General features: G+C 36.5%; 2 protein-coding genes across 2 annotated transcripts in view; one reads left to right on the top strand and one right to left on the bottom strand.

The window, feature by feature from the left end:
• PHF10 (PHD finger protein 10) overlaps window positions 1-11,621 on the top strand; it is a 15,900-nt gene extending 4,279 nt beyond the window's left edge. Inside the window, exons 6-11 of the mRNA XM_010005357.1 lie at window positions 465-574; window positions 2,014-2,167; window positions 4,649-4,804; window positions 9,473-9,581; window positions 9,859-10,047; window positions 11,536-11,621. Of these exons, the coding sequence (XP_010003659.1) occupies window positions 465-574; window positions 2,014-2,167; window positions 4,649-4,804; window positions 9,473-9,581; window positions 9,859-10,047; window positions 11,536-11,621 (804 nt within the window). The remainder of the gene's footprint in view (window positions 1-464; window positions 575-2,013; window positions 2,168-4,648; window positions 4,805-9,472; window positions 9,582-9,858; window positions 10,048-11,535) is intronic.
• Window positions 11,622-12,797: 1,176 nt separating this feature from the next.
• Window positions 12,798-13,442, bottom strand: LOC104395625 (chromosome unknown open reading frame, human C6orf120). The gene has a single exon (XM_010005344.1). It carries the CDS (start codon window positions 13,440-13,442, stop codon window positions 12,885-12,887), a length of 558 nt encoding a protein of 185 aa, XP_010003646.1. The 3' UTR covers window positions 12,798-12,884.
• Window positions 13,443-14,995: the final 1,553 nt, after the last annotated feature.

Raw genomic sequence — 14,995 nt, 5'->3', positions numbered from 1 at the left:
GAAAGAGAGCTGCTGTGTAAGCCTCTTTCCAAATATTTTTATTACAAATGGGTTTTTTTATAGTACAGTCTGGTTTCAGAATTAGATGGATGTGTTTTTGCTACCCTTTACCAATATGGACCTATATGATAATTCATTCTAAAGCTGACAGTCACAAAAGTTTATTTTTGCTGTTTCAATTATTAGATTTTAATTTTTAAATAATTTTACATTATATACTATTAGAAGTAGTCTAATATTCATTCAGTTAATTAGATATTTAGTGATTGGACTTAATCCATAATACTGTTTTGTGAGTTGGATCTTTTACCTTTTTAATTAATTGGATTTCCCATGTGAGAACTCGGGTTCCAACTCAATAAAACAGGCTAACTGAAAAATATTTGTGGGCGGTAGGTGGTGAGGAAGGCTCAAAAATTTATACGTGAAACAAAAATGTAATTGTTTTGTATTAAACAATACAGATTATCCAGGTGCCTCAAGGAAAATACAAAATCTTGCCTACAGAGAGAACAAAAGTTAGTCCTTATCCAGTGGCTCTCATACCCGGCCAGTTCCAGGAGTACTACAAAAGGTATTTTAAAAGCATCCTAACTGCTGATTCTGATGCACTGACCTATTTTCTCTACATCTAGCAGACGGAAAGCGTTTCAATATATTTACTGTAAAGTTTTTAATTAATTTTGTGCTTGGGATATTTACTAGTCTAGTAGATGCATATAGCGTGACAGCTTTTGTCAGCAAAATAGTGCTGGCTGCAAGTGCACTGTCTCTGCTGATGCATTGCAGTGCCTGAGATTTGGCCTGCACAGGTATTTACTATGGTGACAGGAAACACCTGCTTAGAATCCTGCCACCCTCATGTGTTTAGTTATGGTCTGCCTCTGCATGTATGCTGAGAATAATGTTGCTGCACCAAAATGTTGCAGTGCTTGCTTCTGATCACGTTTTCCATGTGACAGTCTTATTGTCCTTTTTAAATTAAATTTTTAGTTAAAAAAAATTGATAGGTCATGTGGGCTAAGTTTAATGTTGGGTTTGAAACTAAGAGGGAAAGGTATTGCTAACTGGATATTTATATTTCATTAAAAATGTGCACTTGACTGTCTACACAGATTTAAGTCTTTACCTGGTGACATGCTCCCATTTGACAAATATATACTGATTTCAAATTGTTGCCTAAGTCTTAACATCTGTACAGGAGAGATATGCTCGTCTTGTATGTGCAGGGTTTTCTTTAGAGTAGATATTTATCTGCATATGCCTTGCTCAGTGTGTGAGCATACAGACCACCCCAAATTTGCATGTTACAGGATATTCTTTAAGGACTTCCATTTTATTTAATTAATTGAAATAAATACACTAGATAATTTGTTTATTTTGCACTTACAAGCTGCAAGTGAAACTATCCTTCTTAATGAAACACAAGCTTTAAAAACAACCTTTCAAAATATATGTCAAAATAATATCTTATACTTAATAATAACCTTAGTATTTACATGTTAAGCTGTATCTAGCTGTAAGCAATGTGATTAGATTTTCATATTCTTCTGAAATTATATTTTTATACGCATTTTTTGTTCTCATTCAGTATCTAGTATCTCATGACTGTTTTTTACTTATTTTGCTTTGGACTCTACTTGTTTATGTGCCCTGGGTTAGAATTGTTGTGCATGTACTTAACAAAATGTGTAGTCTGGGCATAGTAACATGGATTGATTTAAAATTTGTAGGGGTTGAGTGACCTTTTATGTACATTTGGAACACTGCAAATACACTCTTCCTGTGTTTCACAAATATTTGCTATACAAAGAAAAGAAGCAGTAGATGGTATCATGTTAGTGAAAAGAAATTAGTATGTTTCCTGTGTTTTCAGAACTGCAAGTTTTTATGTGCTCTCCTGAAAAAGGGAGCTTTTTTTACTCTTTCTCTTTGAAGTCCTTTTATGCTATGTGACTTAACATTTATGCATAAAATGTACCTAAATTGTCTTTATTTATTTATCCTCTCCAGATACTCTCCAGATGAACTTCGTTACTTGCCATTAAACACTGCCCTTTACGAACCTCCTTTGGATCCGGAGCTGCCTGCCTTAGACAGTGATGGAGATTCCGATGATGCCGAGGAAGGGCGAGGGGATGAAAAACGGAAAACCAAAGGCAATTCGGTGAGACACATTAAAAGTATTCTTAAAAAAATATGCATTCCCTTCACTTATGTTAATTTCAGTAATGTCTTAGTAGAATCTTTAACATTTGCAAAATGTAGGAGAATCATAAACTATGAAGTACTCCCTTTTTTTTTAGTACTTTACTTTGTAACATGGCTGTCCAGCTTTCCATTTTGATCTATTTTTAAAGTTAATCAAACAAATACTTGAAATTTCAGGCCTTTTCTTCCTTCTTTTTTTAAGAAATATTGAAGAATCTTCTCAACTCAGCTTTTTGTTATGGCCTTTTTGCACAAGGAGAAATTACTAGTGTTTTAGGGGAATGGACTCTGTGTTTCAGGTCACAGTATGTTTTACTACTTAAGTCCCACAGAATCTGTCAGTAAAGATACTGATTTTGTGATAACGTTTTCTTCTTGTCAGGTAGAAGCAAGAAGTCCTCAATACAGAAACAGTTACTTTATTACGATTTAAAGACACAGCAAAAAGCACTATTTTTTTTTGCTTCACAGTACATCCTTTTAAAGATATTTATGTTCTCTCTATGCAAACACAAAACTAACTGTAACTGGAAGTTAATGGAAACTTTCATGTACCTTTTCACTACCTTGTAGTGTTTTAAGTGCTCAAGAGCATCTGAGCTTCAGATGAGCTGTCTGAATACAAATGAACTGTTGCTGTATTGATGTGGTTAGTATGTTGGTGCCAACCACTTCCCAGAAGTTTAACCCTAATTTTAAGAGAAATGGAATGTAAAATCACAAATACATGTAAAGGTTTCTAGTTCAGTTGATGAACATGTTAGATGGTGGGTGTATATAATGCTAAATTTTGCCAAATAAACATTTATTTTGTTAGATTATTTGTAAGATACTTGTAGCTGAAGAATAGAGAAAGTGGTCAGCTTGTAGGCTAAGAAGGCATAGCTGTTTATGCAGCCTTTCTACTTAATTTTAAAATCATATAAACTTAGCATCCTAAATATCAACTCCAAACTTTGGTGTAATCATACTCTATTTTTTTTTTTTGCAGTTGGTCTTTAAATATTTCTTCCCAGTTCACTTTTTCACTGACTTCAGTTCCCCTTAGTGGTAAATAAAAGTAATCATACCGAGCAGACTATCCTTTTATTTTCCACAGAAGGTCAGAAGTCTTTTTGGTGACAGAATGCAGAAGGGTTGTGTTGGAAAAGAGTAGGGCAAATTTGAAATAAGATTCCTATGAACTGGATTTGGCTGTAGAAGCAGGAGTTCTTTGCTAGTCATTGGGGTGTATTCCTCAGGAAAAATATCTGACGAACAGGAAGGTGGGCAATTGTCAGGCCTCTTTTCCTGAGTTTTGGACTACCTGCTGTTCATCAGATCTCCCTGGTGAGTCCTACAATATCTTTCATGCTTTTTACTCTTTCACCCTCCCGGTGTTGGAGTCAGGTAGCATTTTTCCCCTTTTGTAGTTTTAATGGGCCTTTCCTTAAGAGCCTTTCTTCTAAAATAATGGTGAAACATACAATTTCTTGTTGCTACAGTTTGCTTTGCTTTTGTGTTATACTTACTCCTCCCTTTGTCCTGTGTCTGGTTTTGGGTTTGTTTTTGTGGTTTTTTTTTTAGCTGTGTTGATTTTAGGCTCTGAGGCATAGGCTGATTAGCACTGTGCTTGTACAGGGTGCCTTTTACTGGAGGGCACCATTGTTAATTGGCCTTTTGGTTTTTATTGTAATAAATATGATTAATCATATTGCCTGCCTCTGGAGCTGTTTGGAGGCCTTCATTAATACTTCTCTGAGAAAAAACCTTGTGCTGCTGCTCTTAATTATGCTTACATTGATCTCTCGCCCTCTTTGAACCTCTTCCCCTCTTTCTTGCCTTCCCATTCCTTAAAAAAAATAGCTTTAACTGCAGCATGAATTCTGATGTTTGGTTTTGTATTAAATGTTGAAGTCTGTTTTGCCTTTTATGGCATTCTTCTGCTGCAATCCAAATGGAATATTCAGATTGCTCCTGGTGAAAACAGTAGATGAGGGTGGCAGGAAAAAACCTTCATATGTTTAATTCAAGGCAGTGCTTTTTGGTTGTACCTTTTAAATGCATGGCAAGGGCACTTTTAACTGTTCTGCTTGCCCTGTACTTTGTAAACAACATTTTATATATATATTTATATTTATATATATTATTTATATATAATAGATTTCTTGCTGATTTTGAAGGAAAACAGTTCAAAGAATGGCATAGTTTTGCTCCCCACACTGGAATCAAAACCAGCTGGAAAACATGACAGCTATTGTTTCTGCTGACCTCTTAGGATGAGAAAAAATAGATAATGAAGGTTATGAGCAAAGATGTTCTAGATTGTGATGTACCCCATGCTTTTGCAGAAGGAAAGATATATCCTTCTTTTACCGTCGTTGGCTCTAAGGCATAGGAAAGACTTGTTTGTCTATCCAAAAAAATAAAAAATATAGCTATGGTATTTTTATTATAGGACAATTCGTCTGGCAATGTATCTGAAGGTGATTGCGCCACAGACAACCAGGAGGATTCTTTTCAGGGAAGACAAAAAACAAGAGACAAAAGTGCTACTCCAAGAAAAGATGGTTCCAAACGTTCTGTTTTATCCAAATCAGTTCCTGGGTACAAGGTAGAAGAAAAAAGCCCCTGACTGAACTTCTTTCCTGACCAGCCTCTCCCTGAAATACTTGTTTTTTCAAAAATACGGAACTTCTGCCTGCTGTACTTCACTAGCTGCTCTCCTGTTGTGTGCTCCATCCGTTTGCTTCCTTACTTCCTTTTTGCTTTTATTTCATGTTGGGCTTTCCTTTACCCTGGCTATACAGTGGCCTCTGTTTCTGTTAGCTTCTCGGATTCCCAGGCAGTAACACCAGAAATCATTGTGGATTTATCATTGGAACTCTGCATCTTTGTGTCTGCCTTAAAACTAGCAGTCAAAATTACTTCCCAGTTCAAAACTAGCATTCAGTATCCATTTTTCCCCCTACTGTTTAGTATGGCAGCATACCAAGAGATCAGTGCTGTAAAGTGCAGCTATGTGGCTGAACATGCTGTTACTACATTAATTTTAATTAGTCTTTTATCCTGAGCTGTTACAATGTATAGGATGGAAGGCAAGTAGCTTACTACAGTTGTATAGGCAACACTACATAACCACCTTAACAGTATACGGAAAATAGCTTTTTATGTAGTTCATGCTATGTAGAAATGTTTGTGGGCAATATGCTTTTATCCAAGCTAAAAAATGGGTGAGGACATTTCAGCTGTCAAGCAGTGATTGCCAAACCTAAGACACAAATCATCAGTATTACTGTATAATAATTTCAAAACTTAAGACTAAGATTTAGATTAAAAACTTTGCAGAAGGAATGGGTATTGACATGCCTTATTTAGGTATTATTATTCTGCATACTGACACCAGCTGAATATAGTGTAACACTTTTAGAGCACATTATTGCCTAAACATGTTCAACTGAAGGGAATGAGAATTTTCCACTGACTTAGGTGGGAGTAGGAATAGACCCATAGAGAGGGGAAACACTACATTGAGATAGAGTTTAGCATTCAGCCATTGGAAATGCATGTTGAGAGAGATTAAGGAAGAAGGAACCTTTTTGTCAGTCACAAGATCATACATACTGAGAAACTGTCTCAGAAAAACTGAGCTATTGATGGCTTGCATTTTATATTCATAAATATATTTACTATCTGTATTTACCAAGTTAATAGTAAATAAACTATAACTTACCTTAAGAAGCTAATTTCCAGCAAGAATTGGACAGCTTTGGTGAATTTTCTCTACATACAGTATCTGTACAAGTTCATAACAGATAGCAAGCTCCATTTGTGTTTTCTCTTTTCAGGAACTTACTAAGAAATATGCAAACTATGGAGATTCAGACTGTGGTACCATATGTATATTTTTTTTATATATAAACTTTGCAAATTGTTGTAGATATAGAATGCATATTCCCATTAATATGAAATCCAAAGATGGAGCTTGACATTTTTTTAGCTTTCTTTAACTTGACATGAGAGATTGTGTGCCACTGGTTTACAGAAGTTTGACTTGGTTGTGAGATGTCTGAGTGTTTGACTAGTCCAATCTGTTTAATGGGCTTTTGAATGCATAGAAAGCAAACTGATGGGGCAGAACTCACTGCAAATGAACTTCTAATTGTAGAAGAGTAACAGTAATGTACAGCATTGCATTTCAAAAATGGATTCCCGTGGCAATTACTTATTGGCTCAAAATTACCAATTGTGTTAGTAATAAGGTATTACTGAAAACAGTGCCACATCTTTGTAATGTCAGCATACCCTGCGGCCATCAGCCATCAGGCTGTTGGTAAGTCAGAGGTGGTGATGTTGTTTTGGGAGGGTGAGAGCATTGGCTTTCTTGTTTGTGGGGAACGTTCAAATGCTTTCAGTAGACCAAATTACATCAGCTGTTTTTAACTGCTAAGACAGAAAGATTCTTGTTTGTTGGTCTATAAAATTACCAGATACTGGTATACCATATGTGCCTAAATGTTAGGCACTTTAAGCTGAAGGCTTCTCTGACTTAAAATGTTGTCCCTGTTAATTCTAAATTTTTGTAATACTTTTGTTCTGTATTGTTCTCTAATATTTAACTATTTTTGTAGAACAATAATCTTTTGGTTATATGTACTTAAAATTGAAGGATAGTTGCTATGGCATCAACATGCAAATGTGTAGCCGCATTATAAGAGTATTACAGGAATCACACATTTCCATGGAGTTATTTTTGAGTAAAAAAAATAATGTATTTTATATGGAGCCATTTTTATTGTCAGTTACTTAACAAAGAACTGTTAGCATGTGTTCAACATTTTGTCATGTTACAAGTAGTGAGTCTTTGTTGCTGCAGGACTGGCTACTACAATTGCACACATAGGGTACTGTTAAAAGTACAGGAGATTATTTGCACATAAAACTGAAATACATTTAGAAACTATTTTGCAACACTTCTGTTTTGGGTCACTGTATATGAAAACGGAATGCTTTGCATTCAGAATAGGACCTTATAAAAATGGTGTAGTTGGAACGCTTTCTCTGAGAGCGGCGGCACAGCACCATGGAAGTGAATACTCACAGAGCAAGCAGTCATCATTTTAACCCTGTATTCCTTTTCTCCCCCTTCCTTGTTGCAATGAGGACATAGAAAGCAAAATTTAATCAGATGTGATATTGTGACTTCCCACTTATACCTGATAGACTTTTTTCATAGCATTTCTGAAAGCCATTTATGGTGATAGAACTCAAAACTATTTTGAAATGTGAACAGTCTTGCCTTTTTTTTTTAATAGGCTGTGATTCTCACCCCCCCAACATGCATGATTTCTCATGAACACAATTTAGTGAAATAAGAATAGATGGAAGCATTGTTAATAAATGCATCTGTATTGGTGTTTAACTTTAGAATTATGTGTATCAGTGTTAGCATACACCCTAATGCAGGTACAATGACTGAAAAGTAGCTCACTTTAGTTTTGCTGGAGTACAAGGGAGATTGCTGCTGTGTATTAAGGGCAGTAAAATACAAATCCATAACAAACTAGAAGTCTGATTAGAAAAGTGCATCTACTATTCTAGAAAGGCTTGGTTTGCTTAGAAATAGATAAAAACACAATTTAAAAAAAAAATAGAGTGTAGTCTAAACAACGGAAGGGTAAATGCTGCAAGACTGACAAGGTTTAAGCATGTGCCACTTTTGTTGGGAGGATAAGGGTATAAAGGTATATATGTAGGACACATAGTATAGTCAACAGTAAGAGTTTGTGTGGTTTTGCTTCCATTATATTTATTATTTTGTAGAGACATTTGTGAATGTTAGAATTCTTTTATTGTTTTATTATATTTATGTATGAAACAGGTGGACTCTGCTTTTTTAAAAATAAATAAGAAAAAAAAAAAGACTATATGAATGCCTCTGTCATCTTTTGAAGGAAGTTACCTATAAACATCTGGTATGGTGTTTTGTTTTCTTAACTGAACTCTTTTAGACTAGACAAACTAAAGCAGATTGTAGCCATGTTTTAACTTTAAAAGCAAACTGAAGACTTCAGAAAACATAAAGCAGTGCATCCTGAATAAAAAGGAGTTAAAATATTATTTATCTTGCTATATTCTAGGCAGAACTGGCTGGGAAATATACACACTTAAAGATAAGTTGTATTGCATAAGATATCAGTATTGTTTTCATATGTGTACACATACATATATATTCTTGTTTTCACCTTCAAAATGTAAAATGAAACTTCATTCTTCCCCCATGTGGTTGGTATTTGACCAGAACTCTCCTTGCTCACTAACAAGCCAGTTAGTTGGTAGAAACAAGATATACTTTGGGCAACTCCCTCTACTAGCTGTGTCTTTGTAGCAACATTTTTTTTAGAACTGTCCTACTAGTCAATTTAACATCAGTGAGTACTGCATTAATTTTAAACCACATTTTTCACTTATTTACTTATGGAGAGGTCAAAGCTCAACAATATAACTTCTGAAATTCATAATGCCTTATGGCTTTCTTGGTTCTCCTCCAGATAAACCTCCGGTGTCTCTCTTGGATTGGGACACAGAATACATACATAAATGCCACTGTAACAGCCTGCTGTTTTTCTCTTACATTTTAAATGGATCTCATCGACCCAAATGAACTCCAGTTGATCACTCAGAAAGATGATGAATGTAAAACTGTTGTTATATGCAAGAGTGTGTGTTGGTTTTTTTTACAGCTTTTATGACTGGATACAAGAATGGTTTAACAGCTGTGTGCAGCATAGCTAACCAGATATTTTGAAACTAAAGACACAAAAATTAAATTTATTGCTTTTGAAATGAATTTTCTGTATTTAAGGACAAATGTAATGCAAATGGGAAATTGTATTTAATTATAAAGAGGAAATCTGCAGATCCATAAAGAAGTATTCTATATCGGAAAAAATACTGACATTTTTTATGCTATGTCTATGTCACATTTAATTTACATTGAGGGGAATGTTTGCTGATTAATTTATAGGAAGAATTGAATACAAGCTTTTGCTCCAGTTTGATTTACATGTAACTCACTACATGTGCAAATCCAAAATTTTATATAGTTAATCTATGATTTTTTTTCAGTGCTCCTGCTTGACAGTTACTGTCTTACGTTTTAAGGTTCACACATCATAACAGATAGTTCATTACTTTTAAGAGTTAAGGAGATATATGACATTTCCTGTTAAATCTGTAAATTCTTCCGGAATGAATTTATAGCCCTCTTCTACCCTTCCAGCCAAAGGTCATTCCAAATGCTATATGTGGAATTTGTCTGAAGGGTAAGGAGTCCAACAAGAAAGGAAAAGCTGAAGCTCTTATACATTGCTCCCAGTGTGACAACAGTGGTGAGTATCTGCATACAGTAAGCAGATTCCTAAGGGAGTTTGTTTGACAGATCTTTCTGTGGAAGTGTTTAGCATACTACAGTTGTCTACCAACAGTTCAATTGCCTTTTCTGTCCTTTGTTAAGACTCCATCTCTATTTAATGTACTAGCACATTCAGTGCACTGTGGGATCTCACCAGGAGGTGAGCTAAGCTTCAGCGTCTGTAAAAGCAAACAATCTAACTAACTTTACGTTTCATTTCAGACACAAAAGTAATAATATTGGTTTTAATCTAGGCCACCCTTCTTGCCTTGATATGACCCCGGAGCTTGTTGCTATGATTAAGACTTATCCTTGGCAATGTATGGAGTGTAAAACATGCATTATATGTGGGCAGCCTCACCATGAAGAAGAAATGATGTTCTGTGATGTATGTGACCGAGGTTATCACACTTTTTGTGTGGGGCTTGACGCTATCCCTTCAGGTAATAAAGGAATAGTTAATTGTTCTCTACCCACCTCCTCTGTGTCCTGGGCTTTCTCTGTCAGAATTAATATATGCATTGCATTTGAAGTAATTTACAACCAGTGTGAAGGGTAGGAGTAAGCAACAGTGCAGGAAACCATTCACACTATTAGGACCTAGTTTTTTTAATAAGCTTTATTTCTTTATATTTGGTTGTATACAGTTTTACCTGGCAATTCCTGTATGGGAAATACAATTGGCTTTTACAACAGAATCTGAACAGACTCTCTCAGAACTAGGGTTGTTGTTTGTTGGGTTGGTTGGTTTTTTTTCCTATATCCACAGAATACTGAGAATAATTCCTTCTTTTCATAAAAGAAACCTGTAAAGAGGCTGTATTGCTGCATATTGCTGAAGTATAGGTTTCACATTAATAAAGTGTTTGTGCTATTGAGTTTCTAAATGTAAAATTATGCTGAATTTAGTATTTGTAAACACTTTTTAAAATCCCTTCCTTCCCATTTTTTTAATTAAACATCAAAGCTGGAAGTGAAGTACCTGGATGTCAGGCAGCCCTACCTTTAAATTACCGGGTTACTCACATCACCTGGCCAACTCAAGGCAGTGTAAAGAAAGCTTCAGACATAAATAACTGGTAGTTACTGTTGCTTTTCATGTAATACTAAATCCATAGTAAGTTCACGGGTAAGTATTCAGTGGATGCAAGCTCTGCAGTAACAACATTCCCTGTAATTACAGTACTTCAAAAACTACTGTATATTCCTATTTTGGGAAGCACTGAGCTAGCTGTCACTGTAGTACAGGTTCAGTGGCTGATTTCACTTTCAGGCTGACCTAAGAACAGAACCCGAACAGATTATATGCCTACAAAACAGTAAAATTATCAAAAAGCCTTTACGATTCCAGCCGTTGTAATACAAACAGTTAAATGCTTCTGCTCTTTGATCAACCCTTTATTGTTTCCTCAGTAAATGAGTTTTAGTACGAGGCCTGGTGATGAACCCCAGCCAGCAGTTTAATCTGTGCTTGCCTGACTGCACTGAAATAAGTAACACTGGTTCAGGGAACGGGACTCCATACCTGCAGCAGAAGATTGTCATTCCTCAACTGTCGCTCATTTCTGCTCTGAACAACTGCCCATAACTTCAAACTGTGGTCATTCATGTGAAAATAAAACTCAGGCACATTTTTTCAAGTCCTTTCCTAATAGCCACCTCTTTAGGCAGTGCTGGCACTGCTTGAGGTCCATAAAGATCAGTGTGGCTAGCTGTTACATGTCATGAGTTTGCAGAGGAGGGTGAATTTTATATGCTGCTTTCTATACCTTTAGAAAAGATGGTAATGTTTTAAGGAAAAACACTGGTTGTTTACTCTAAGGGAAGCACTGCAAAAAGATGAGCACCTATTAAAAGGGTGAAAGGTGTGTACCTAGATGAGTGAGTAGCAAAGGTAGTTTTCCCAATAATTGATAACTTTCTTTTCTTAGGTCGCTGGATTTGTGATTGTTGTCAGAAAGACTCTCCTGTACCCAGAAGAGGAGGAAGAAGGGGGAAAAACAGCAAGGAGGGCTAAAAACCCCATAAATCTTGCTGTACAAAACTTAACTGCACAATTATTAAAGTGATACTTTGGTGCTATTTAATCAACCACTCTAAGAGGAACAATACCACTTTTTTTTTCTCTTTTTACCAAATAAACATTTAATTTTTGCTACATCATTATTTTTTGTTATACTAGTCACTAAGCATGTCCTGTCAGATGTCAAGATAGGCAAGCCAAATTCCCATTTTAAAAAAGGCTTTCAGTAATTAAATTCAAATTATATGTGCATTGTTCGTATAAAATTATAGTTATCTCAGTGTACTCCTCACTAAGATCTGTGAAGAGTACAGAGCAATTTAAATATACACTATTTGCATAGCAACTGGTTATTTGGAAAGACCACCAAAGCAAAAAATACTCCTGAAAAAAAATAACTTTCAAGGAAGAGTTAGCATGACCTGACTTTCTTAAAATGCACTGCGTATTCTTTTCAGCAGAAATTTTCTTTTCAAGCTAATGACTTATGCATAAAGATGTACTAAAAACATCCATCACAAAAAGCTATAAAGGGAGGTGTAAGAAAACACCTCTGAAGTTCAAGATCTATATGCTGCATTGCTTTTAATGAGAAATTAAAGTGTTGTATTGATAAGTAACAACAGCTGAAGGCTTGTTCTCCCTGCAGTAACAGTAATGTAACATGCACTTGGATCCAGGTCATGGGTTTACAGAGGTGATGAGTGACTAGACAGACCAATGCTTGACAGATGGCTGACTCGATGCAGAGCACAAGCAGTCAAAATATAGATCATCTCTCCCGTCAGGTGACTGGTTTTCCTTCCTTCACCCTAGGCACCTCAACTCTCAAAAGACATTGGTAATTAGTTTTACAGGAGATACTTGCTCAGAAAATAAGCAGATCTTATTTTCAAATATGCTCTGAGAGGGGGCACTGAAGTGCAGCAGATTATTTCACTTTTCTTTATAAAAAACAATAGAAAATACTGAATTGGAGTTGATTTTTGTAAGCACCTGTTTAAAGTGAATTAAATAAGATACCGATTCATTTTCAAGCTCTGATGTCTAAAGAACACTGGAAATACTGTGCCGCTCATTTTACATGTAGGAGAGGATTTACAATATAAAATTAAATATGGCTTTTTCCTCCCCTTCTTTTCTGGAATACCCAAATACCTCTTGAGGAAACATAACAAAGAGTATTAAAGATCATAGCAAAGAATTCATGTTCAATTTTAACAGGCTTAAGTGTGACTTAGTCCAGTGTGGTTTGTTTTAGAAAAGAATTTCAAGTATTAATTTCAATATTCCAATAAGTATAGTCCACAAAATAGACTCCTCATCCTGAGATTCATCTTCTGTAGACTGTGAGTATTTCTGCTTTGCCTCCATCTCTTCAGGGTTGTAAGAAGCCTCACCAAACGGGTACTGCACAACTGTCCGATCGTAGTATACTTTCATTTCAAATTGGCTCTCCAGGTGGGAGGGATGACCGTAAATCCCTATTCCCACCGGGCGGCGGAAGTGCGCAGGTACGTGGACAACATCTTGGCCACAAGTTACAGACTGTAACTCGTATTCATCAAAGCTGGGGTGAAGAGTCATATCAGAGACGTACAAGTCTGCATCGCCTTTTAAACTCCGCATCTGAAGGACTATCTTTCCCTCGTGGTTTAGTCTCAAATAGCTGTAGTTTCCTGCTCCAATCTGACCCTGAACAACATGAAGAAGAATCCATTCTTTAGGGACATCCTCTTTCTCAAAGGCATTTATCACAAGTAGTACATGAGCTGCCAAAAATGTTATCAGGATTCTTCTCCATCTTGGCTCCATGGTGTCAAGTTATATTCCTGTGTCCTGTGTACTACCCTATGAACACAAAAAAATAATTCAGATTTTAGCATATTCCTGGAAGGAACTGATTTTTTTTTTAATTTTTTTTTTTAATTTGGTAATTTTTAGAAATCTCCTCTAGTCCATGCACAGGTAAGCAACTTCAATTAAGGATGTTCATTAGCTTCTTTTTTAATAGTAACAAAACCCATTGCGAAGATTCAGAGCTCTGTAGCATTATAATGGCTTGAATTTTTTAACTTCAAGAGAAATTTATCAAGCAGGTTTTCTTTCATCCAGAACTGACAGAGACTTTACATGCATACGTGCCAAATTTGACAGATACCCATAAGACCTTAAACCCAATAATGATTTTAACCTCAATTTAAAAAAAAAAAAAAAAAAAAAAGGAGTTAAAAAAGGAAGCTTTGCACGCTGGAAGAAGCTTAACTTTGTATCAGGTATTTATGGCATCCTATTTGTTCTCCCATCCTCTCATCTTCGAAGGTGCCAATCTGGATGTATGCATGAAGCAGTATGCATGCTGACTTGCACTGGGAATGGAGTTGGAAATAGAAACAAATTACCCAGTGAGATAATATATGAATTGATGTTTCTGCTGTGTGGATACTTTCTAGGACTAGACCTGGCATATTTTCCCTGAAAAAAATGCATTTACTTTCCTAAAGATTTTCTTGTTGTACAAAAGCTCAGCTCTTTACAGCACTTGCTTACAAAACAGAAGGCTGAATCTACTGGGGCAAAGGGAAGATGAAAAGGACTGCTGCACGACTAAGGATCTTGTGCCCTTTCCCTCCCTGTTGCATGCTCCCAGCTGGGCAGCCTGAGTGTGCCAGCAGCACTCCAGTCCTTCCAACAGTTGCTCTAAGTGCGTGCATACAAAGACACAAGTTCTCAACCTTGTTGAAGGTTTCCAAGGCGCACAGATGACTGAACTGGACAAGCACATTGCAGTAGCAGAATCACGAGTACAAGCACTTTCGTGTTTCAGATTCTCAGCCTCTCATTCCTTCCGTAAGGACACTACAGCTGTGCTATACATGAAAGCTACCAGTATGTTGTTAACATACCTTGTCAGCATCCAAAACATTGCTTCCACTAAGATGTCACTTAAACCTTAAAGGTTTCACAGTTAAAGAGTTATAGGGAAAAAACGTACAAATACTTATGTAGATCCCAGTTTTGTGTCCCAAAGGTCTCTATAATAATACATACAAGGCCACGTTTATGCACAGACAGCATAAAAGAAAGCAGCACGCCATTCCGGACTCACAAACCACCCCCAACAGCGACAGGAAAAAACCCAACAGCCTTCTGCCCCTCGTCTCCCCGCGCCAGGGAACTGACCCTCCGCCACTTCTAAACCGAAGCGCTGGTGAAATACCCGAGCGCAGAGCCGAGAAGAGCTCCGCAGCTGAGCGGAAAACAACGTAGTTACCTAGGGACAAACGAAAGCGTCCTGGCGCCGGGGCCGCACTTGGCAGGAGAGGCGACCTCGGGAGACCTTGGACAGAGCCACGAGCGCCTCTGCC

Source organism: Chaetura pelagica, unplaced genomic scaffold, assembly GCF_000747805.2.
Source record: "Chaetura pelagica isolate M959 unplaced genomic scaffold, ChaPel_1.0 scaffold551, whole genome shotgun sequence".
NCBI classification, from domain to species: Eukaryota; Metazoa; Chordata; class Aves; order Apodiformes; family Apodidae; genus Chaetura; species Chaetura pelagica.
The sequence above is the reverse complement of the archived record's forward strand: the minus strand, read 5'-3'. Positions and strand labels throughout refer to the sequence as shown.

Coding starts and splice junctions, on each gene's coding strand:
- LOC104395625 (XM_010005344.1), bottom strand. CDS start 13,442: ATGGAGCCAAGATGGAGAAGAATCCTGATAACATTTTTGGCAGCTCAT.